The 24,302-nt window shown below is 36.3% G+C and overlaps 1 protein-coding gene across 2 annotated transcripts; it reads left to right on the top strand.

Annotated features, from left to right (window-relative positions):
- On the top strand, window positions 1-24,302 carry ARGLU1 (arginine and glutamate rich 1). Of its 2 annotated transcripts, none has more exons than XR_008529222.1 (4): window positions 1-591; window positions 7,400-9,477; window positions 9,906-9,989; window positions 22,159-22,196. XR_008529222.1 is itself a non-coding variant. In XM_054574382.1 (4 exons), exons 1-4 carry the CDS (start codon window positions 245-247, stop codon window positions 22,321-22,323), a joined length of 822 nt encoding a protein of 273 aa, XP_054430357.1. In that variant the 5' UTR covers window positions 1-244; the 3' UTR covers window positions 22,324-24,302. The 2 variants fall into 2 exon arrangements, 1 of the variants encoding a protein (XP_054430357.1); XM_054574382.1 differs by having other exon boundaries at window positions 7,400-7,625; window positions 22,159-24,302.

Here is a 24,302-nt window from a genome sequence, read left to right as displayed (position 1 = left end):
TGGGAAGGGCGGCCGGTGCAGCCTCGGCTGCCATCTTAGCGAGTCCTGGTTTTGCGGCCTTGTCGTTGCAGGCGGCCTTCGTGGCGGCTGTCCACCTCACGGAGTGATAGAAAGTCCGCGGGCTGACAGTTCTCCTTCCCGCGCTTCAGCAAAACGGCCAGCCTGTGTCTAGAGGCGCAGGCTAGAGCTTCCAGGCGCGTGCGGGGCCCGAGGCCAGCGGTTAGCCACAGCGTCGCCCGGAAGGATGGGCCGGTCTCGGAGCCGGAGCTCGTCCCGCTCCAAACACACCAAGAGCAGCAAACACAACAAGAAGCGGAGCCGGTCTCGATCGCGGTCCCGAGATAAGGAGCGCGTGCGGAAGCGCTCCAAATCCCGGGAAAGTAAACGGAATCGGCGGCGGGAGTCGCGGTCCCGCTCGCGTTCCACCAATACGGCCGTGTCCCGGCGCGAGCGGGACCGGGAGCGCGCTTCATCCCCGCCCGACCGCATCGACATCTTCGGGCGCACGGTGAGCAAGCGCAGCAGCCTGGATGAGAAGCAGAAGCGAGAAGAGGAGGAGAAGAAAGCAGAGTTCGAGCGGCAGCGAAAAATGTGAGCGCCCGCGGGGGAGGGGCGGGAACCGGGGAGTGAGCTGGGAGGCGGGGAGTGTGGGAAATAGGGGTTCAGGGCTAGTGGGGGCTCGAGAGGGAGGTTGGAGAGTCGCAGAAACCCGCCAGAGACACTGCTGAACTGGCTTGCGGAAAGCCTGCGGCAGGACATACCTTTGAGTTTGGTGGGGAGGAAATTAGTGGGGCTTGAGCAGGAAAACCTTAGAGGGGAGAAAGCGATTTTGGCGCGAGAGGGGTTGAGAGTGCCGGAAGTAGCGGGTGGAGTTCGAAGTGGGGTTGGAGAGTGGCGTTGGCCGGAGGGCGAGGAACAAACCGGCTTGGAGAAGTGTTTGGGGAGCTTTTGCAGTACCTCTGGAGAAAAGCAAAAAGGAATTAACCCATGGGATGCAAATTGCAGCTGCCAGAGCATTCTTGTACTGCCGCTTAAATTTGGGACTGGGCTTTTCCGGAATACGACGCTTTAGGTGGTCCAACAGTACACCTCCCAAAGTGCATTTTATTTTATTGTGTTCCTGTTGTTTAAAATGTTGCGGTCGCTTTTCTTTTTTGGGGCCTATTCAGTTTATTTTGCTTTTTGAGGTGTAAAGGCAATGCATACCCCGTAAGTGTACAGTAGGATGAGCTTTGATGCTTACCGGAGTAACCACCATACCAATCAAAGTGTACTCTCTTTTACTAACTACTTTTTAACTTTGAGTTATATTATTCTGTATCCAACTCTGGTGTAAAATTGATATTTATTCCCCTCATAGTATATTTGCTGTTTAGAAGGTACTTGAATATTTGCGTTTATATTTGCGTTGCTCACATACAGATTTTTAATGTAAGAAAGTTCACAATCACATACTGTTTGGGTAAAATGTATTTCTCCTGTATCTTTTAATCCAAGAGTAGGTGTAAATGACCCCAAACTAATGAACTTTTAGTTTTAAAATGCAGTCAGTGTTTAGTTTTGTGTTAAAACCATGCTAGTCTGCTCTCTGGATATTCCTTTTGCACAGTTAATGTTGAAAGGTAGTTAAACAGATGTGCTCACTTCCCCCATTTAACTAGCTGTCTCCTTCAGTTCTTCAGTGCATGTTTAGAAAGTGCTCCTGAGACAGGAAAGTTACTGAATATAAAATTTTCCTTAGACAAATTTATGTGTACCGAATTGTCTGGTGGGTTTTAAATTTTCCTGCAGTTGGGTTTGTATTTTGTAGATTTTTCAGCAGAGCTTGTTTCTCACAGCAAAGTTATTAAGAGGTAGGGGACTGGAACACTAATATTACAGAGGAAGCAGTACCTGGAGAGGTATTTTGCTGCATTCCTTCAAAATGTTCACAATGCTTTCATCTTTCCTTTACTTCTTAGAACTGTCAATGATATAAATGAAAATCAATTACAACTAATTGTTTTACAACAAATCTTGATTGTATAGAATCCAGTTACTTGGTCTGGAACAAGATTAACTGTAAAGATGTAGCTCTCAAATATCAACAGGTGAACATTTTAAAAAAACTTACCTAAGATATCTCTTAACTTTTTTATGTGAAAACAAAGACCTTCAAAGTGACTTTCTATTCACTAGAAAGCTATGATTTGTAGGAAAAGTGAAAGGAAATGTAATATGCTAAAAATAGAACCATTTAGGGAGCTGCACATAAATAACAGAGAAGAAATCTAGGGATGAAAATCAGAAAATAGAGCAGGTAAGTAGTTCCAAGTTGATAGGAGAAGTAAACTACCATTAGCATTTATGAAGGAAGGAGAGGACAGAGCTAGCAACCACCTGTACACTGAATTTGTGTGTACCATGCAGGAGGCACTACTTAATATGATCTAATGCCTTAGATACAGTGCAAAGGAAACAAGGAAAAACCTGCATTTTGGAGCCATGGGAATGGGCATAAGTCGTCTGTCTGCAAATCCCTATTGGTTAGTTCACTCAACTAACCAATCTATTGCTCAGTTTATTCTTATGTGCTGTTAATATAAAGATGATTGACCCCTGTCCCAAGATCTTTTTCTAGCTTGAAGACAGGTAGGTATGTAGGTAGGTACAAATAATAGTGTGGTAAATTCGTTGTTGGTAATGTGACTGAAGGCAGGAAGCATCTTGGATGGATAGACACTAGTTTTCTTAAGGAATGAGTGACAAAAATACACTGTCAGGCTAGGCATAGCAAGTTACATGTGGATGAAAGGAGAAATAAAGGGAGGGGGACAGAATGGTCTAACATGGAGTAAAATGGTGAGTGTTAATTGAGATGTGAAGTTTTAAAAGTTAAAGTCATGGAGTTACTAGAGAGAGAAAGTAGAGGCTGGGAATCATGGATAGGGTCTTGTTGTTATACTAAGGAGTTTGGATTTCATCCAAGAAACAGGAAAAGCTTTAAGCAGGTAAATGGCATGGAGCCTTTAAAAAAAAAAAAAAAGATCCCTAATTGCTGTACAGAATAGACACTAGACCACACAGGAGTAGTGTGGGAGCAGTTGTTGGGATGGAAAAGAGAGACGGATTTAAGAAACCTTTAGAACCAATAAAATTGGATGTGAAATGTCAGGACAGAAAGCATTAATAATACTCTCTTGTTTATATTGTGGTTTTTCAACTCAGCCACCAGTAACTCCTGTGTCTCAGACACTGGTTAAAATGTTGGAAACCTAGGGGAGAGGGGAAAATCAAAGCCTGGCACTTCCGCTGTAGGCACTAATTTCTGGATATAGTGGTTTTTACCCAAGGTTGAGATAGGGGGCAAACCTGGGGGAAACCTTGAGAATAGAATGATGCAGGAAGAATGGATGGAGAACAGCAGGTGGTCCTAGGGACTGAAAGAACCTTAGGGAATGTTTGTATTTACTGTTGGATGGAGGAAGGAAAGCCCAAGGTGAAAGCGAAGAAAGGGCACCAAAGAACGTCTTAGTGTCAAGTGTACCTTCTAGAGGTCCAGTATGAGATGGAGTGAGACAGCAAAATTAGAACCTTCTGTTGAACTAATTAAAAAGTCTTTGGTAATGTTGGAAACCAGATTGCTTGCCATTTAACAATCCTGAGGCCTTGACTAAATCACCTGCCTGTGACCTTGATTTCTTACTTGTGAAATGGAGATGCCTGTCTTGCTTATTGTTAATATTAGAAATAGTACATTTAAAGTATGATGATAATGCTTATATAATAGGCCTCAATAGTTATTTAATATAATTTATGTAAATGCAGTCAGCCTAAGCCTGGTGAATTAAAGAAGTGATCTTAAAAGATCTTAGAATTACACATCCTTTTTCATGTGTAATTTTTTGAGATGCTACATACATGTTGTATTAACTGTTGAAAAGTGGGCAGCTGAAAATGACTCACAACACATTAGAAAATGTTAATGACATGGTAACTTAAGGTAGACTATGATAGCTAGATTTGAGTATGCTTAGTGTTTCACTATGTGACAGATTGAATGAGGGTCTTCTAAGTTAGAATATCTAAACTGACCCTAGGATCTATATGAGTGTTTTTTATTCAAAGGATATTGAAGCGCTTGTTTTGAGAGCAAAGAGTAGCATTTATGAGCAGATTTACTAGATAGAACTACATACTTTGGGGAGGTTAGGGCTTTGAGACAGAACATCAGGGCATCTAGCGGGTGTTGATAAGAATTTTATAAATTTTAAAATAATTATTTTGATATTTAAATCTTTGGGTATGCTTTTGCCTCTCACATTTGTCCTTGAGAAACAATGAAGTGTAGCATAGTGCTTGAGATCATCAGCTGTGGAACCTTCACCGCTGTAGAGTCACCTCTCAGCAACAGGAGTGAGGTGGAGCCCAGTCAATGAACTGCTTAGCCTAAGGAACCATCAAAGATGTAAATGATGACATGGTGTATAAAGCTGTTGGCAGAATATTTGGTAAATGCTGTATGCTAATATTATGAAGCAGTTCCTAGAAGGAAGTTCCTAGGGTTGAATTCACACATTTTAAAGATGTTTTTAAAAGAAGATTGTTGCAAGCTGCTCTGTACAAAGTCATTGTCTTCTTTAACTGTGCTGTTTTGCCAGCTCTTGCTATTTTGTTTTAATCATTGCCGTTTTAAAATTAATTGTGACTAGTGTTTTTAAAACAACTGAGAGGATGGAGAAAATGGAGACTTCATATTATACCATTTCCATTGAAAAACTTGAAGATTTTAATCCACCCCTTTCCTCAGTGGTAGGATACCTTGGCAAGGGAGTGGATTCAGCAGAAGAGCCCAGAAGAGCCTGATTAGAGAGAGAAAAGAACATGTAGAGACAGACAACTTCTATGCAGAAGTTTTAGGGAGTGGATCGTCAGTGGTATTAGATGTTACATATTTTGTAAGATACCAGGTGTGTGTTTGGTTTTTTTATTTAAGAAAGTTTCTGTGCCTGTTATAAAAGTTAGCCTAAGAGATGTTTTATCATTGACTATGATAAATTTGCTGTCAATAAAAATTACTGATGCTTAATTCAGTTGTGCATATGTCCACTGGTTTTCTGATTTTAGTGTGTGGGGGAGGGGAATTGAAGCACTATTTAACTTTTTCAGCACTGAATCTAAAAATTCATTTAAAATTTTCTGATTTACTGGAGTAGCAGTTACAACCTCACCAAGAATAACAGCAACAACAAAAATTATATTCTTGATAATACTTGTAGGGTAACAGTTCTTTTGTGGCGCCTTCGCCTTGCCTGTTTCTCAGCAGAACACATCAGCAAAGCAGAAGTATAATCATGGTGAGGTGCCCTGTGGTTCCTCCAAGAACAAAGGAGGATAGGCAGTCTTGTGAGAAACTCCACTAGGCCATTTCTCATCCTCCCAGTTCAGTTGAGCTTGGGACTTTCCACTTTCCCACTTGCCCTCCCCTCTATAGGGTATAAAACTGCTGACCTATAGTTAGAACTGACTTCTTAGCAGCAGAGCAACCTACCACTGTGCTTGTACTGTCTGTCACCCAGCCCCTGTGAATTGGTATCCATCAGTGAGAACAGAGACGTGGGGAGCTAACACCATGCTAATCTGGCTTTGTGCTGGAAGTGATACACTAAATTTATTTAGGCTCCTTTTCTTCTTGTTTGCTTGCTTACATACTTACTGTGGAAATGTGGCCCTGTTAGCCATTGTACTTACTACTATTACCTAGGGACTGGTTGATAGAAAACCCTGGATATGTATTAGGCCTTTTGGACCTAAGTTTAATTCAGCAACTTTTCTGTTGCTAAGCTAACCTAAAGCCTTATCCTCTTCTTTCCCTCTCTTTTTTTACTTTATATGGAAAGTGTTAATTGAAACTTTATATTTAATAGAGTTGAATTGTATCATTTTTGAAATTCTAAAATAAAGTTTCTTGGGTTTCTCTACATTTCCTAATTTCGTAAAAACGAACTAGCAAAAGTGTGTGTGGGTGTGTATACTTTTAAAATTTTGTGTTATGAAACTTTCCAACTTAATGCAAAAGTACAGAGTAGATGGGACTGTAATTCTTATATAGCCATCCTTTGGGTTCAGCAGTAGTCAGTCTTACTTGTTTTATCTTTTACTCCAGATATCTAAAAACTATAAGAAGTTATGCTTGCTCGAGTAGCTACTGTCTCCTTGACAGAAAAATGAAGAGATTTTAAATGCAGAAATTGACAAATTAGAATGTGAAAAATACAGTTGTGTTGGGATGGTATTACTATGAATAAGTAACAGGAGCTGAAAGTGAAAGCACTAGATTGGAAATAGAATCACCCCTCAAAATATCAGTAGGATTGAAGTGGATTGGGTCTTTAATGGTCCCTTAGAAACTGTAAAGTCTTCATTAAACAGAAAGAAATCAATGAAAATAATTTTAATATATTTCCAATCTCTCAAAAGATTGTCATTTAATTTAGTCAAATAAAAATATGTGGTCTTTTTGTATTTTGATCTTCAATTCAGACTAGGCACACATGAGACTATCATTGGATATCAGTGGTATAAAACTTGGAAGTTTTCCACTATAATGATTTGATAATTGACAAGATTTTCAGTGCAGAATTTTATTTTGAGTAAATAAGTTGGTTCGTGATATCTAGATGGTATTAAATAATTAAATTAAAGGAGTATTATGCTTCATTGGGCTTTTTAATAGAACTGATGATAAATACCTCCCTGCCCCCCCCCCCCCAACTTTTCCATTTCTGGAAGAGCCTTTAACTGAAAATCAGTTAACAAAAGAAAAAATACAATAAAGTGTATAAAGGTTGGAACCTGAATAAGGTGGTCTGTATTTTCACTAAAAGCTACACAACTGTTGCCTTAATAGTCTGAATCTCTTTGAGTCTGTATTCTGATTTTGCTTTTGGGGGAAGAAGAGGGAGAATAAATTTCGCTGGTCTGAATTGCTTACTACATAATGGTTGTTCCTGACTTCTCTGTAACTCAACCCTTATTTAGATTGCGTAGAATGGCAGATGAGCAAATTTGTGTATTTCCAGTTTGTCGTTTCATTGTAAAGTTGATAACAAAAGTGGATTTCCTTTTTCAGATTTGCTCTACATTTCTAAATAAAAACTGATGAATTAAGCTGTTTGTATATACTAGTTTTTGGTATTCAGAACGAGAGGAGAAAAATCGTGGTTTTATATTTATTTGAATTTCTGTATCACTTAGCATCTTGGTATCTTATTTCCTTGAATGTTATGTGAAATAGAATTGTGAAATCATGGAAACCTATGATCAGGCTCAATGTTTTACATATTTATAACTAGTTTTAATTTTTAGGTTTACTTCTTGTATTACCTAAGTTGGTTTTTTTTCCCACTTTGTTTGCTAGCCGGCAGCAGGAAATTGAAGAAAAACTCATCGAGGAAGAAACAGCGCGAAGAGTGGAAGAATTGGTAGCAAAAAGGGTAGAGGAAGAATTGGAGAAAAGGAAGGATGAAATTGAGCGAGAAGTTCTCCGAAGGGTGGAGGAAGCCAAGCGCATCATGGAAAAGCAGTTGCTCGAAGAACTCGAGCGACAGAGACAAGCTGAGCTTGCAGCACAAAAAGCCAGAGAGGTAACGCTCGGTCGTTTGGAAAGTAGAGACAGTCCATGGCAAAACTTTCAGTGTTGGGTGTGCCTCCTGCTCAGTTCAGAAAGAAATGGAATACAGACTAATTCCTTTCTCATCTAAACTTAACATTGCTGCGAAAGTTAATTTTTTAGCCTATTCAGAAGTGCTGACTGATATTTAAAAGTTATTTTCATAAAACGTATTCAAGGAAACTTTTTGATTTAATGGAACTGGCTTACATGTTTGAGAAGTGTTTGAAACTTTTGCCATGGCTGCAGGACTTACATTCTTTTTTGGGAGAGTGGGGGGACACAGGGAGTGGTAAAGGTAAAAGGTTAAAAATCCACCTGTGGTTATGTATTCTTTTCTGTTTGTCATTCTTATCACCTAGACTGTGAGAGGCTTTTTGCCTTCAGTCAGATTAAAAAGAACAGGGCCTAACATTGAGTGATGAGAGCACCTGCTTTTGATAAATAGGTCTTCTTGCTCTTTTTTCCTTCTTTATCCCTAACCCCCTCCCCCAAATTGTGCTTCACCACAATGGACTAATTCTAGCATTGTGATCATAAGGCCCTCCATTTTCCTAATGTGTTTCAAAGAATCTTTTTAGGAAAAATGTCCAGATTATTCATCCACTTTTTAGTATCTACTAACAACTCCTTTTTTTCTCTAGAGAGTTATGAAGGAACAGGTTGTCCTTGTCTGGAGTCAAGCTAAACACATGATTTGTTTTATCAGCAGCTGGAGCAGAAGTTGAAAATGTCTTTCTGTGAGACAGTAATTTGCTACTGAAGCTTTATGGCTTATTTGCACTGATTACTCCAGGATCCTAAAATTTGAGGAAAGTCCCTGAAACACTCAAGGCAAATTACTTTACGGCACTGAGTGTCCCTCAACATAATTTGCATAATGAATGTGAATTCAATTGGTGTGTGCTACATGAAATCCTATAGACATATTTTCTTGAATTTAAATATTTGACTCAAAATGTATGCCTATTGTCATTTTTAGTCTTGGCATTATTGTGGACAAGTTGACATTAATCTCTGTTTTCTAGTTAGCTTAGCTTTTCAAATGTATTTTTTCCTTTGCTATCTTTAACTATATATGCATGTTTATTTGATGGATATCACAGACTATGCAATCCAATGTATGAAATTTTTACATTAGTGCTTTTAATTGTGAAGCTATTTTTGGAGTAATGGTGCTGTCTTGTAGCGAGTTATTAATCATAGGAAGATTTTTTTCTCTTCATGTGCTTTTTGTTTCATATTAACAATTTATTTTTTTACACGGACACAACCCTCTTGACAGTCTTTCCAAATATTAAAATCATTTGACTATGTATGCTGTGATCTGAACACTGCCCAAACCATCAAGCAATCTTCATACAGTTTGCATTATAAAATCTCATTAAATTCTCCAAGAAAAAAATAAATTACAGAATTTTATTTCCTGACTATGCACCCACTGGATTCCTGATTTTAAATTCAGACGGTAGATGACAAGATAAGCTGCCTTTAGAAATTGTCAACATCTGAATGTTAAGTCCATTTTCCCCATGGAAGAAGCCCTTAGTTCCATGAAGTATGGATTACCATTTGTATTTTTCACTAACAGTAAATGTATTTTTCTTATTAATTGTTTGCCTTAGGAATGATGAATTACATTTTTTGTTCCTTCTTACCATAAACATCTGCATTCCTCAGCTCAGCCTTCCTTGTATGTTGTTTCTTTATAAATGGTTGAGCTGCTGATGCAGGTATTGCCAAGCTAACAGTACAAATCATTTTAAAGAGGAAGCTGGCGTGTATGGCAGCCGAGGAGCACACTCTGCAGGACACTGGACAAGACAGTAAATATTCAACTTTTAATGCTGATTAAAGGAGTATAGGTAAAGAATACGTAGGTATACATAATTGGTGAGACAAATATTCACTTTATTTATATTTTATATTATTTTTTTTAATTTGGTAAATACTATTCCAGTTTTGTAGTTGTCCTTGTTGATTTGTGTGATATTAAAGTATTAGTAATAATTGCCAGGAAGCTATCAATTAGGGAGGGTTTAGTCGGTTGCTGTTTGGACTGGGAGGGATAATTGAAATTTAGGGTTAGAAACAAATTTTAGTGGCTGCACAGTTTATCCTTTGTCAGACAGTAGGTAGCTGTAAAGCTACCCTGTAAGTCAGATCAAAAAAGTTCAGAGGAAGATTAGTAGATATTTATCAATAAAAATAAACATTTTATTTTTCTAACATCTTAACATGTCCTCCCCTTTAGGAGGAAGAACGTGCAAAACGTGAGGAGCTAGAGCGAATACTGGAAGAGAATAACCGAAAAATTGCAGAAGCACAAGCCAAACTGGTATGTATAAAGTATATATGAATAATATTTTACGTTCTTCTTTCCAAATTTTGTGGAATGATTTTGTGCTTTATAATTAGTTAGTTCTCTGGGTCATTTTAAGAGATTTAAGGAAGAGTAAATTGACTAGATTTGAGTTGCTGTGCTCCAGACTAATATATTTGAGGGCAATCCAGATATTCTAATTAACCTGAAGATAATTCCAAAAGTTGCACTTGAATAAAACAGGTTAACTGAGGGAAATTGTACTATCTTCATTCACATTTTTTTCCTATTCCAATCTCATTCATACTTCTATGCCTAAAAAAAGGAAAAAAAGAGGTGAAAGTATTTAAACCAGCTAATAAGCATTTCACTCTGCATTGGTTGCCCTGTTACCAATTACTATACAGAATAAATAATATATATTTGATAATAAATGTACCAGATTGTAAATTCCTTTCCACGATCTAAGTTTATGGTCTAACAGATACAGAGAATTAGTTATAACATGATACAGGGATGGGAAAGGTGATACAGAGCAATTTTTTTTTTTAAACTAGAAAAAACTATGATGAAGAAGAAAGCTAAAATTAAAAGGCTATGGACATAATTAGTCTAAAAAACAAAAATGGGTACCTGGGGACTACTTGGCCTTTTATATTCCTGTAGTAGTTTTTTTGTTTACTCTCATGAACCATAAAAATATGATTTTCTGTGTGTCATTACTGGGAAAAGATTAGGAAGTATGTTTATAGAGCAGTGCTTCCCAGGTGGTGGTAATTGGCCAGTTTTTGTTATTATAATTTCAGTTTGTCTCAGACTTCTACTTTGGCAGAATACTATTAAGATGAATTATTAGAAAAATAATCTCTGTAAAAGCTTCTAAAACACCCGCGGATCAACTGGTTTATAGATAGTTGCTGGACCATGAGCCCGTAGACTAGCACTAGTGGTTCTGGAACATTTCAGTTTGACCTAATAGATGGGTGGCACTATTCTGGCTTCATGTTACTGATGAAACTTGGATGGAAAGATATCTTTAGGAAAAAGAAGTTTGAATTTGGTAAGTTTTGGTAATTTTTGGACATAATTTGCTTCTCATATTCAGTTCAGCAAAGTTAAAAGCATAAGAAATTCTTGTTGATGTTGGAGAAAATTTTTATTTGATTTTATATGCTTTCAAGGAAAGCACAGTATCCTCTGTTTAGTACGAGACAAAAAATATTAATTGTATAAAGATGCAAGGCACACATATTGAGGTTTCTTTCATTATTGTCCTTTCCTTTTCCTCTCAGTTTTTTGAGCACAGTTCTTTATAATCTTTATACGTTTATTAAGAAATATTACATGGAATGTATTGAAAGCCTCATTAAAATAACAGATACTTAAGAAAGGAAGGAGAATATAACAGTGCTGGAGGTAGTATGGGACTTTTCTGGGTATGTCTGTCAGTAGTGCTAGTTTATCTTGTTGAACCAACAGTTCTGTTTGCTTCATGACATAATGTGCTAGAAATGTGGAACAGTTGGTTCTATATAAAACAAAAAAGAATGGGATGCTTTCTAGCTTCTAGAAAGCAAGGAAGGAAGACAGATTGGCCATTCTTAACTATTCATAAGTAATCTATATTGAGAAACTAATGTTTAAAAAACAATTTGGAGATAAAAATAGACAAGGTATTAAGTTCTCTTAATGCATTTAATGTATTAATTGTGGAGGCAAGGACACCTCCAAGAAAGTTAACTGATGATTTGGAAATACTTGGTAAGTGGTATGGACTGTGTGAGATAATTGACATAATTGCACTGTGAGAGACACACCCGAGCTGAATCTTGATGGATCATTAGGTGTTGAATTTAGGGTGAGGACAAGAGCACAAAGAAATTAAGCAGGTCAAAGCCCTTTTGGGAAGTAGAATTGGAATAAAGGAAAGAGTGTTTGGGATATCTCAGGCTAGTGGGAAAAGTAGTAGCTGTTGTAGTAGCAAACGAACTTTATGTGTACTGCGAAAGAAGTATGTGTGATAAGTAATGGGAAAATGGGAGGTCAGGTTTTGAAAGCAGATGAAAGACAGGTTGGAAAAGAAAGTACCTTGGGGGAGATTTATAAAAAAGAAGACCATCTCACTAATAGGGGGAAAAAAGACTGAGATTTAAAAGAGGTACACACAAGAAAGAATGAAGAATAACTATAATAATTTCCTGAAAATATATCTCAGCCTCAGTAGAAAAGCAGAGAAATGCCTCCCCTTTCTTTTTTTCTAACACTAAACACCAAATTAGAAGTGGTGCTTTTTTTTTCCTCTCATTAGTATGAGATGTTGGCAAAGATATGGCAGTCCTGGGAGTTTAAATGGATATGACCATTTTAGAAAATGACATTAAATACAGGAAACTTAAATTCTGCTTCTAAGAATTTATCTCGTGGAAACTCAGTCAAATATAAATAAATTTACAAAGATGTTCTCCCCAATATTATTTGGAATTTTGAAAATTACCCAGGTTTTTACATAAATTAAAATACCTACATATAGTGAGTTTTCTGTAGTCAGAAAATATTTGATAATACAGGGGGAAATAGCTAAGTACAGTATTATCCTAATTCCCAAAATATATTTGCACATTTTATACACAGAAAAATATGCTAAAGTGCTAAAAATAATCTCTCATTGGCAGGCTTATTTGTAACTTTATACTTTTTTTTCTAGTTTCTACATTTTCTACAGGTAAAAATATTAGTAAGAAAATAAAGCCACACTTAGACAAGTTTTTTTTTTTTTTTAATGTTTTTTTAAATTGGTTTTTAGAGGGGGCAGGGGGGAGAGTAGAAATACCGATTTGTTGTTAACATTTATTGGTTGATTCTTAATTGTTCCCTGACCAGGGATAGATCCTGCAACCTCGATGTATGGGGCAGTGCTGTAAACCAAGGGTCTTGCCCCCTCTACCCTGTTGGAGTCGTGTGTTAGAAACCAGAAACCAGAGCAGGGAGCAAGCAAAATTTCATTAGCATTACAGCCTGAGCTCTGCCTCCTGTCTCCCCTGCCCATCCCCAGTCCGTGGAAAAATTGTCTTCCATGAAACCTGTCCCTGGTGCCAAAAAGGCTGGGGACTGCTGCTCTAGCCAGTTGAACTACTGGGCCAAGACTGTTGACTAAATTTTTAGTAGGTCCTTGTGGCAAAAGTTCAAAGATTGGTCCCAGTACTTAGCTTAGCTACACAGGCTCTCTCGAATGAAAATTGTTAAGTTCTGTAGACTAAGGGTAGTTTTTGCTCATTTCAATTTCAAAGTGTTTATCTAGGTATTTGATATTATCTGTCCATAAGGAAGCAAAAACTATTAACAGACACAAAATCAAATAAGAGTCCAAATGTGTCGTGGCTTGACTTGACTTGGCTTTTTGGCAGATTGGGTTCTAGTTCTTGGGCTAGTGCTAGCAGTGCACAAGTATCTTCAAATAATTAGAAAACTGTAAGTTTTTTTCTCCACATAGTTTTCTTATGATGTACATGCAAAAGCCCAAATATTATGTATATGATTCTTATTTATTTAGAAAAGGAAACAGGACTAAGAAAGGTAATAGATGTTGATATGGAATAAAATGTTCTTCCAAAAGTTTCTGTCAGTAGCAAAAAGAACTGTCAAACTATCCCCTAGTGAAGATGCAAGGATATGGAACCTGGTTAGTTACTTTGCATGTAAACACCTAAGCTATAATAAATCAGGCTGAAAATTTCTGATAGAGTTGTAAATATGCTTATAAGAAGAGAAAAAAAATCAATTTTAACTGGTGGGACATTCTTTAAGTTTTAAAATATGTGCAAATTAGAAGTCCTATAGACTTACAGATTATAGAGGTGGTTTTCTTTAATATTGAAATAGTTTTTCCGCTTACCAAATAACAGAGATTACCCATTTTCATTGTACTTTAACACTGTGTATCTCACTAGTTTTGAGAGATGAAAAAAATAGTACCATACATGGAAAGTATTTCACATACTTAAATTTAAAGTAAACCAGGGAACACTTTGCATTTAAGAGATACCTCTGAAAAGACTTCGTAGAAAAATGTGAGCAAGGATTTGTTTAATGAGTTTGTGCAATAAGCTGAAAAGTAAACCTCCATACCCTATGTCCTAATCCCTGGAACCTGTGAATGTTAACCTATGTGGCCCTCCAAAAAAAGTCTTTGCAAATATGATTAAGTTAAGGATTTTGAGATGGGAGATTTATCCCAGATTATCTCCTATGCCCTAAATGCCATTATGCATGGTTAGAGGGTGCAGAAGATTTTACCATACAATCCACAGGAAAAGCTGAAGACAGCAGAGAGAGATTTGAAGATTCTGGCCTTGAAGATTGAAATGATGTGGCCAGAAGTCAAGAAGTTCTGGTAGCCACCAGGATCTGAAAGAGGCAAGGAACAGACTCTCTCCTAAAGCCTCCAGAGAGAACAGGGCCTTGCTGATACCGTGATTTTTGGTTCAGTGATGTTGATGTCAGACTTCTCTCCACCATAATAATTTTTTGTTGTTTTCAGCTACCTAGTTTGTGATAATTTGTTATTTAAAAATGTGGAAGTGGCTTTTGAATTGGACATTAGGTAGAATCTGGAAGAATTTAGAACCAGTTATACGATAGAAAATGTGTAGGCTTCTTTAAAAACCCTGTCAGGTAGAAATGTAGACTTCAAAGGCAGTTCTGTTTAGGATTCAGAGGCAGATGAACGTGTTGCTGGAAACTGGAAGGAAGGAGGTCCTTGTTATATAGTTGGAGAAAACCAAGCTGAATGGTATCCTACAGATACAGTAAGGTATCTGACTTAAAGTCAGAACTTTAAGTGATGAACTTGCATGTATTTAGCTGAGGATATTTGTAAAGTGCTGAAGGTAAAATCTGGTTTGTACTTGCTTTTTATAGTGAAATTCGATGAGAGAAGTTGAGGAAAGAACTGATAAGTAAAAAGCAATGAGCACTGAATGTTTGGGAAATTGTTCAGTCTATCTGGATTACAAAAAAAAAAATGCTAAATTAGAAGATTCACTGTTAGAAAAACTTGCTCTGGAAAGAAGGGCAAGGGTATATGACTGGAAAGCCTTTTGCGGATGCTGAAGAGATTATGCATGTGCTTGTGAGGAGAGATTATGCAGTCACTTTACAAAAGTCAGGGTTAGGTGAGGTTATCCAGGAGAGGTCTGGAAAGCCTTTTTTGTCTAATGGCCTGATATTCATAGGAGACCCACAGTGTTTTTGAGGCTTTATATCAGTAGAAATAACAATTTGGACTGAAAGGAACAGAGAGAGTATATAATGATGAAAGGTTGTCAAGAAGCCCAACAGGCTCTACTCAAGTAGGAAAAGGTGACATGAAGACAGAGCAGAGAGGTTTGAAGGTATGGGTCTTGAAGATTCGAGCGATGTTTCTACAAGCCAAAAAACCCTGGCAGCCATCAGAAGCTGGAAGAGACAAGGAACAGATTCCCCCCTAAAGCCTTCAGAAGAAGTGTGGGTTAGTCAGCATCTTGAGTTTGTTCCAGTGATAACTGATTCAGATTTCTTGCCTCCAGAGTAAATTTTTGCTGTTTTAAGCTATCCAACTTTTGGTAATTTGTTATAGCAGTTACAGGAAACTAACCTAGTTGGAAAGAGAATGGGGCATTTGTAGAAGAATGAGCTGTATCCGTTGAAACAGCACAGTGCTTAGGATAGCTAATAGTGTTATATTTACACACTTAAATAGTATGGCACAAAAGTAAATGTTAAATATTTTAATTTAAAATGAAATGGTGGGAAAGTAAGGATTTTCAGTGAGAGGCTTATCCCTAGTTGATAAGATATAAAGCTGATTTAAGATTATGTTAATGTATTCTGGGCAACTATATAAAAAAAATTTTGGATGTTACTGTATTGACATTGCATAGGGTGGCTTGAAGGGCAGAGACTGGAAATGAGAGAGTCTGTGAGGCCAGCGAAAAGATAGGGACTTGAATGGGTAAGGTGGCAATAGACACTGTAAAGAGACAAAACATAAATTTATTGAGTGATAAAGGTGTACAGAGAGAGGAAGAGGAGGGAAAGAAAGTCTGTTGTACTAACCAGGGAAGATGTTCTGATGTAATCATGTTAACAGCCAAGGAGCACCAAGCATTTAAGGAAAACTTCCACAAATGGGGAATAGTGACCAAGACAAAAGAACTGACCTGAAAGAACAGTGAAAAGTTAGGCACAGGAGATTAAAAGGAACCATATAGAGATGAGTACAGTTTTTTTGTGAAATTTTAAGATAATTAGTGCTAAAATCCTGAACGTATCAGATTTCTCTCTAGAGTTCTGAAGTGCAGTGATTTTGTATGCAACATTCCATACCAGCTCAGTTCAGTTTTCTTCTTGAAGCAGTTGTCTCCACTATAATACAGAATCTTAGGAAATGTTATCTAATGTTGAAGCTTCAAAAATATATCTAAGGTTATAAAAGTAACAAAAGGGGAATGAAAATAAATTGAGAAGGAAGGGGCTAGACAGACTGGGTTGGGTCAGAGTATGAATGATTTCCATGGGCCCCGGAGGTGGGGATTATATTAATCCTCTTAGTTTTTTTAACCTTGTAAATGAATAACTTTAGAAAATTTTACTAATATATAGCTTACTGAGTCAGAACTAATTATATCAAATTTCATTTTAATATCTTTTTATTGTTTACCTAAAGCGGGCCATGCATATAGTTGTTATGGAGGGGGAGATGAATCAAAAAATTATAATTGCAAGTGGCAAAGTGAAATAGGATGTGTCTTGGGAGGTGAAAATGCAGAAATCCATGTTTCTGAGTAGTAAGTGGTATGATTTCTAATTAATAGTATTTTTTTGTTCTTATATACCTTAAATATTTCTATCTGGATTTTTGGGGGTTTTTTTGTAAAATTTCATATATTTCAAGTAGAGATTAGTAGGTTTTAATATCACTGTTGGCTAAAGAGACTGCTACAACGGACTGTGTTGATCTAAAAACTATGGTCAGTGTAAGAATGCTGAAAATAACTTTAGAAAGGCAGAGCAGAACCTCTTGAATTAGTAAAGGAGTCTGGGTCAGAAGATACTGGGAGGGGTAAATAGGCCCTACTATAATTGTATGTTTTGCCTTTATGTATTTTGTCTTACCAATTTTTGGAGTGGAGTGTAGGGTTGAAAGCCATGTTTGTGAAACAGAACAGGGTCTTCCTGGATATGACTCAAGTATTGTGAGTGTTAGCTTTCTCTTTGGCCTTTGTGATGCACACCACTTAATCCTTATTGGAGAGCTTTGTATTGTTCAGGCTTACACACATGCACTTAACTGTCCCCTCCGCCACATTGGGAATAATGCCTTCTTTCGCATAAATTTGAAACAAGACTAAGGAAGAATGAAGTGTATTCTCCAGCAAGTGGGGCCATCGGGAAAGAAATAGCAAGTTAGGCATTTCCTGTAGAGAGAGGATAGGGTTTAGAAGAATACCAAATAAATAAGGGGTAGAGTCTACCACACAGATGGATAGGCAGGAAACCAGTTTTTCATCATATAGAAGCCACTGTATTAAAATGAGAGGTGGCTTTCATTTTTACTAGTCTAGTGTTGTTTTTGCCAAGGTATAATCGAATAACATTTGCACTATTTATATGTAAAGGCAGGATATTTGCCTGTTGAATATATTTATAAAAGTTATTCCGTTATCAAGTACTATGATACTTACATGAGTATATTTAACACTGGGGTTTCACTCTTCCCTGTAGTTGGAGAGAAATTACAGTTTCTGCTCTACACATATACATACTTTTATCTCCTATATTTGTAGGCCTAAATGAAACAAACTTTGATTCTTCTTTATACAATCTAAAGGTAATTTCAGTTCCATAGAATTAGTATTTTTTGCCTATGAAGGAAATTACTTCACTTTAAAAATCTTATTTTTAATTTTTGATTAGGTCATATGAGAACATGATTCTTTTTTTTTTTAAATAAGCAATGAAATTCCTGTTTTTCCCTTATCCACCCACTTCCCATTCCCATTTCTAAAAGGTATATTCAGTTAATGTTTTTGTTTTTCCAGAGTTTACAATGCACATTTAGGCAGATAAAAATACACATTTTTATTTTCTCCTTTTTGCACAAAAGTAGCATATGATACATTTTGTACTTTGCTTTTTCTCACTTGACAGTGAAACTTGGAGATCTTTCTATGTTCGTATTTGGGGGTTCCTTTTGTTTGTTTATTTTATAGATCTTTAATTTACTGATAGTTCCATATTGGTGAATATTAGGGTTTTTCAGTCTTCTATAAACTTCGTTTGCAATAAATAACATACAATTTTGCATGTGTGCAAGTTCACTTACGGAATAAAGTCCAGAAACTTAAATTGCTGGGTAAAAGTATTATGAAGATGCAATTTTAGTAGCTTCTGCCGAAATACTCTTCATAAAGTAACATTTGGTTATACCTTTGAATTTCTATCAGTTTAATAGGGTTAAAAATGCTTTGTAATTAAATTTGACTAATGAGGTTGTGATGTTCAAATTCTATACCCTCAAGGTTCCAGTCTGCTTTCCTAGGGGCTGAATTAGAAGCTTAGGGAAAAGTGAGCCTGGGTTGTTAGTAAGGGTTCCCAAGCTCATGCGCACACACTAAGAGTCTTTACTATACCTTGATTCATTTGCACATGCCTTGATTCTTACCCCAAATGTATGATGATTTATTAAAACTGTGGGTTAAGTTATTGGCATATAATTTCACCAAAGATGATCAGAAGCACGTAATTCTTTTTGTTGTAATTATCAGTGAAAGTCTAAGCAAGGGAGTGGTGATTTGAAATGGATTTTGGTGTACAGGTAGGATTTGGGAAGAAGGAAAAACAGCTTGAGCAAAGGAGGAGGGGAGGAAAGATAGAAAAGATAATATAAAAGAGAATAGTAGAAATAAAATTGGAGCCAAATTACAGAAAGTTCTAAGCAGTATGCTAATTTAGGAAATTAAGCCATATTCTCTGCACATAGAAAATCTGTGGAAATTTGAGGGCAGAAGAGAGTAATGCTTAGGAAAGGTGACAGTTGCAGCTTTGTGTAGCGTGTCTGAAAGGGCAGAGGCTGGAAACAGGGAAACCATTTTAGGTTTGCAAGAGATGTGCCCTGAACTGGTATGGTAGCAATGGAAATGGAAAAGAAACTTCAGATGAAATAACGTAATGGAAGAATCAATACACTCGATGACTCTTCGGTGGTGTCAGGGAAAGAGGGAGCAGACAAAAAGCTGTAGAATATGGATGGCAGTAGAGAAGAAAGGACTGATGTATTAGCCTTAGGCTAGAGGAATTTAAATCTTGAACATGATGAATATTGAAGGTACCCAGAGCTTTCCCACGTGGGTTTTCATTAGCCAGCTGGAAATGCAGCTTCTGAAAAAGATCTGAGAGAAAGAAAATACATATATCTTCTTTCAGATTTCACCTCTCTGTTGGTTTCCACCTTATGAGACTATGAAGACCTAGAAATATATGAAAATCTACTTTTTCATCTTGCCTACCCATCAGATTCCCACTATTTTTATTTTTATTTTATTTTTTAATTTATTGACTTTAGAGGGAAAGAAACATCAGTTTATTGCTCCATGTACTTATGTACTCACTGGTTTCTTTTTTTTTTTAATTTATTGTATTTTTTTTTCCTTTACTGTTTATACCACACATACCCTCCCCCTTTCACTTTCACCCACTCCCCTCCCACAGTGATCACAGTGTTGCCTGTGTTCTTTGTCATTTTGCTTTACTTTTTTGCTTGGTCTTTTCAGACCCTCCAACACCGCCCAGAGTTGTCAGCCTGCTCTCTGAGTTGGTCTCTATTTTGCCTGTTAGTTCAGTTTGTTCATTAGATTCCACATAAGTGCAATCGTATAGTACTTGTTTTTCCCTGACTTATTTCACTTAGCATAATGTTCTCCAGGTTCTTCCATACTGTCACAAAGGGTAAATTTTTTTTTTTTTTAACAGCTGAGTAGTATTCCATTTTGTAAATGTACCATAGCTGTTTTATTCACTCATTTACTGACAGGCACTTGGGCTGCTTCCAAATCTTGGCTCTTGGCTATTCTATATAATGCTGCAATGAACATAGGAGTGCATATATTCTTTTGAATTCGTGTTTTGAGTTTCTTTGGATAAATTTCTAGAAGTGGAATTGCTGGATTGGGCAAGGGAAATGGGACAACATCAAACTAAAAAGTTTTTACACAGCAGAGGAAACCATCAACAAAATAAAAAGATAACCCGCTGAATGGGAGAGCATAGTCACTGATATATCAGATAATAAGGGTTTAATATCCAGTATTTATAGAACTTTCTAAAACTCAACACCAAAAAAACAGTCCAATTAAAAAATGAGTAAAGGATGTGAATAGACACTTCTCTAAAGAGAACAGGCAAGATGGCCAATAGACATGAAAAAATGCTCAACATCACTAATCATCAGAGAAATGCAGATTAAAACCATAATGAAATATCACCTCACTCCTGTCAAAAGTGGCTATCATCAATAAATCAACAAACAAGTGCTGGCGAGGATGTGAAGAAAGGAGAACCTTAGCACACTGTTGATGGGAATGCAGGTTCGTGTAGCCACTGTGGAAAGCAGGGTGGAGTTACTTCAAAACATTAAAAATCATTGGTTGACACTTGAATGTGCTGTGACCAGATATTTAACTCACAGGCTTGGTGTATCGAGATGACACACTAACCAACTGCACTAGCTGGCCAGGGTCCCACTTTTTTAAATTCTGATTTTCCTCCTCTCTAACCTTGACTACAGTGGATTTGCCCCCCCACTTTCTGATCTTTCACCTCTTAGTCTGTAACTACCACCACCACCACCACCACCAGTCAATCTGAAAGCAAAAAGTAAGAAAAACCTCTTTGTTTATTATGTATTTAAAAGTTGGGCTTTTTTCTACCCATACAATAAAATTTAAATATTGTATAGTGAGTCTATTACCTATCAGTGGAGACAAACAGAAGACTCAAGTTCAAATAAACAGAAGAATGAGTAAGAAGAAAGGTCATTAAACTTACTATTAGTTTTTGACCACGTAAAAAATCACTTCAGTAAAATTAGTGGAGATGGAAGTAATGATTTTTAATATTTGAGTTTGGGAATAGAAAGACATTCAGAGGGCACAGTGAATGTTTTAAGATCAAGATCAGATATGGGGAAAAAACAACTCAAGTTTTCTCATCCTTGGCTCTATTAACATTTGAAGTTAAATGATTTGGCGGGGGGGGGAGGGACTGGAAGGGGGCCTGTCCCATGTGTCGTTGTAGGATATCTAGCGTCATGCCTGTCCTCTATCTGCTAGATGCCAGGAGCCATTCCCCCAGTTGTGATAACCAACATCACCACCATACATTTGCCTTATGTCCCCTGGGAGAGAGTAGTAGAGTTGTACCTGGTTGTGAATTAAGGAGAAGTGGGCATGATATCTTTGGGAGACAAGGAGACTTGATAAGGAAAAATTATCCTTGATAAGGATAATGAGAATGGTCTGCATTTTCTTGATAAAGAGGGGAAATCTGTAGAACATTGTAAGGAAACAGGTTGCTTGAGACTGAAGGAGTTAAAATGCACTTCAGGAGTTTATTTTATACAAATGTCCTTTTGAAATTTGATAGAATTTTGTAAGACAAGTCAAAAAAGTTTCCTAATTTTTTTCTCTCCAAAGAAAGAGGTCTTTAATATTTCTTGGTTGTATATTAACAGTATAATACAGTTTCAGTGGAGTGGGGATTTTTTCCCATAATTTTTTGTATTCCTTGCTGATTATTAATCTAGCTATTGTAATTGTAGATAAAATACTCTTAAGTAATCCATACCTTGGTGTGTAATTGACAATCCGTTAATCTGATGGTACTGAAGGTAACTATAAAAGAAAATAACAGGACAAAATGTATATTGATCTCAAGACATTTATAGAAATTTCTGTTTTTAAAATGTATTAAGTGCTTTTCTACAATTTCTTTACTTTTTTTTTCTAATTTTTCAACATTTTTTTCTTATTTTTGTGTAATCTTGGGCCAAGTTTTATTAAACATACAAATTCTCACCTGATTTCCCAAGTACTAATAATAAAAGACATGAAATTCATAAAAATTTCTAATTTTTTCTTTTAACTTCCAGGCTGAAGAACAGTTGAGAATTGTTGAAGAACAAAGAAAGATTCATGAGGAAAGGATGAAACTAGAACAAGAGCGACAGCGTCAGCAAAAAGAAGAACAAAAAATTATCCTGGGCAAGGGGAAGTCCAGGCCCAAACTGTCCTTCTCATTAAAAACCCAGGATTAAATTGCAAACTGAACTTTTTACAAAGAAAAATGGAAAAACTTTGTATTGTAGCTTCATGTTGAAGTGGTTTTTTTGTTTTGTTTTTGTTTTTTAATTTGGAAAATCTGGAAAGTTAGCTTGTTCTAATAGGGGCTATGCTCTGCAATTCCTTTTCTTCCCCCTTACTTCCATTAAGTCAAATCCTTATCAGATCATTGTTGTCTTCTAAAAAGTGATATTTTTCACCTGTTTGGATTCTATGTTAGTGGTCTGGAAAAGAGCAGATCATTTTATAAACTACAGATGGTCTGATAAGGTTTTTACTGACCCCATAGACTTCGGAGTTATACTCTGTTTACTACATCATAATGCTGGTTTTGCTGACTTTTTGTTTTTTTATATATTTATAAAAAAAGAAAAAGTTGGTAATTGCATTGGAAGCTCCTGGGGTGTTGCTGGACCTATGTGGTATATTGTTAAATCAGTGTCCTCATGATACTGTTGCTCTTGATGTTCCTGATACAGGTAAGGAAACAGTTGGTCAGCTCTAATACAAAATACATACAATTCAGTATTGTCTCTGTTCAATTTGTTTTTATTTCATTGACAAAATCAAACCAGCATTCCCCATTGTGTAAATAAATGATTTTGCTGAATAAAGTAAGTCTTAAATTCATATGTTGAAGCAATTTTTTTTAAGTTCTGTTAAGTCTTACAGAGGGTGGTTTACTTTTTGATGGTCAACAATTTAGAAATCTTAGAACTATGCTATATATCTTCTCATTTATACTTTTAATGTAGGATTTATATGTGTATTATATACTTGTCAATTAGTATTTAATGGCTATTTTTACAAATATCTCATTTATGCTGATACAATTATAACATCAGTATTATCTTTAAGAAAGACTAAGCACCCAGAAAAAGATTTAAATTCTCAATCCTGTACCTCTGTTTTAGGATATATTATCACCAGAAATTACACTTAATAAAGACTAGAAAAATGCTTCTAAAATTTATAGAATCTTAGTGGGCCATCAGAAAGAACTTAGCTTTGTACTTTCACAAAAGGCTAAAGTAGTCGAATCATCTTCAGTATAGTTACTTGCACGTTTATTTTGGGGACATTTAAACTTACAAGTTTTTTGTTTTTGCATGTGATACGGTTGACTCTTACAGAGTAGAATCTGCCTCATTTATCTTTACATGTTTCTTTTAAGTGTATTGGTATTAAAACATTTATTAAAGAAAAGAATATGGATATAGAAATGCTACCTGAGATGCATAAACATGACATCAAAGTAGAGAAAATGTTCTCCAATATTTTTGAGACAGTTTGATCATTCTTTAAAAGTGAAAACGTAAGTTCATGAAATGACTAAATGGTAGAGTACTTAGTGTGTGCATGCTAAGAAAAATGCTGTTGCTTTAGTTTGAGCTCTTCAATAAGTCTAATTGTGGTGAGGAACAATAAAATCAGTTTACATATCTTTAAAGATAGAAATTAAAATAGGCATGAACTGTAGTGAGAACTGACTTCAGTAAACATAACTTATTACACTAAAACATTCACTTTATTTACTTAAAGAATATAGGTTGGTTACAAGTTATTTTTTAACCTCTATAGGTTAGCTCTAACAACTTCATGATTCTTACACTTGTTTTTTAATGTAACTTTTTTTGGGGGGTCAGGGGATACAAATTCCATTGTTCGTAAGTTGTGTATTCAAGTTTTGGCAAATGTTTATTTAAAATTGTTTTGCTATACAAGTGTTCTAAACATTGTATCTAAGAGTAGCCTGGACTTAAAATATTTAAAATCAGCTTATGTGTGCCTTTTAATTTTTTAAAAATTTCTTACTGCCACATATGGTGTGAAATCACAGTAAGTTGTTTAGTGACATATTGCAGTATCTGCTTGCTGTTGGAGACCCAAATCAGATATTGAAATTGTTCCTGTGCCAGGCTACAGGAAAGAGGATGTAATTGTTAATAAAATA

This window comes from Pteronotus mesoamericanus, unplaced genomic scaffold, assembly GCF_021234165.1.
Source record: "Pteronotus mesoamericanus isolate MK-2021 breed Mesoamerican mustached bat unplaced genomic scaffold, CSHL_Meso_final contig_26, whole genome shotgun sequence".
In the NCBI taxonomy this organism is placed as follows: domain Eukaryota; kingdom Metazoa; phylum Chordata; class Mammalia; order Chiroptera; family Mormoopidae; genus Pteronotus; species Pteronotus mesoamericanus.
The sequence above is the reverse complement of the archived record's forward strand: the minus strand, read 5'-3'. Positions and strand labels throughout refer to the sequence as shown.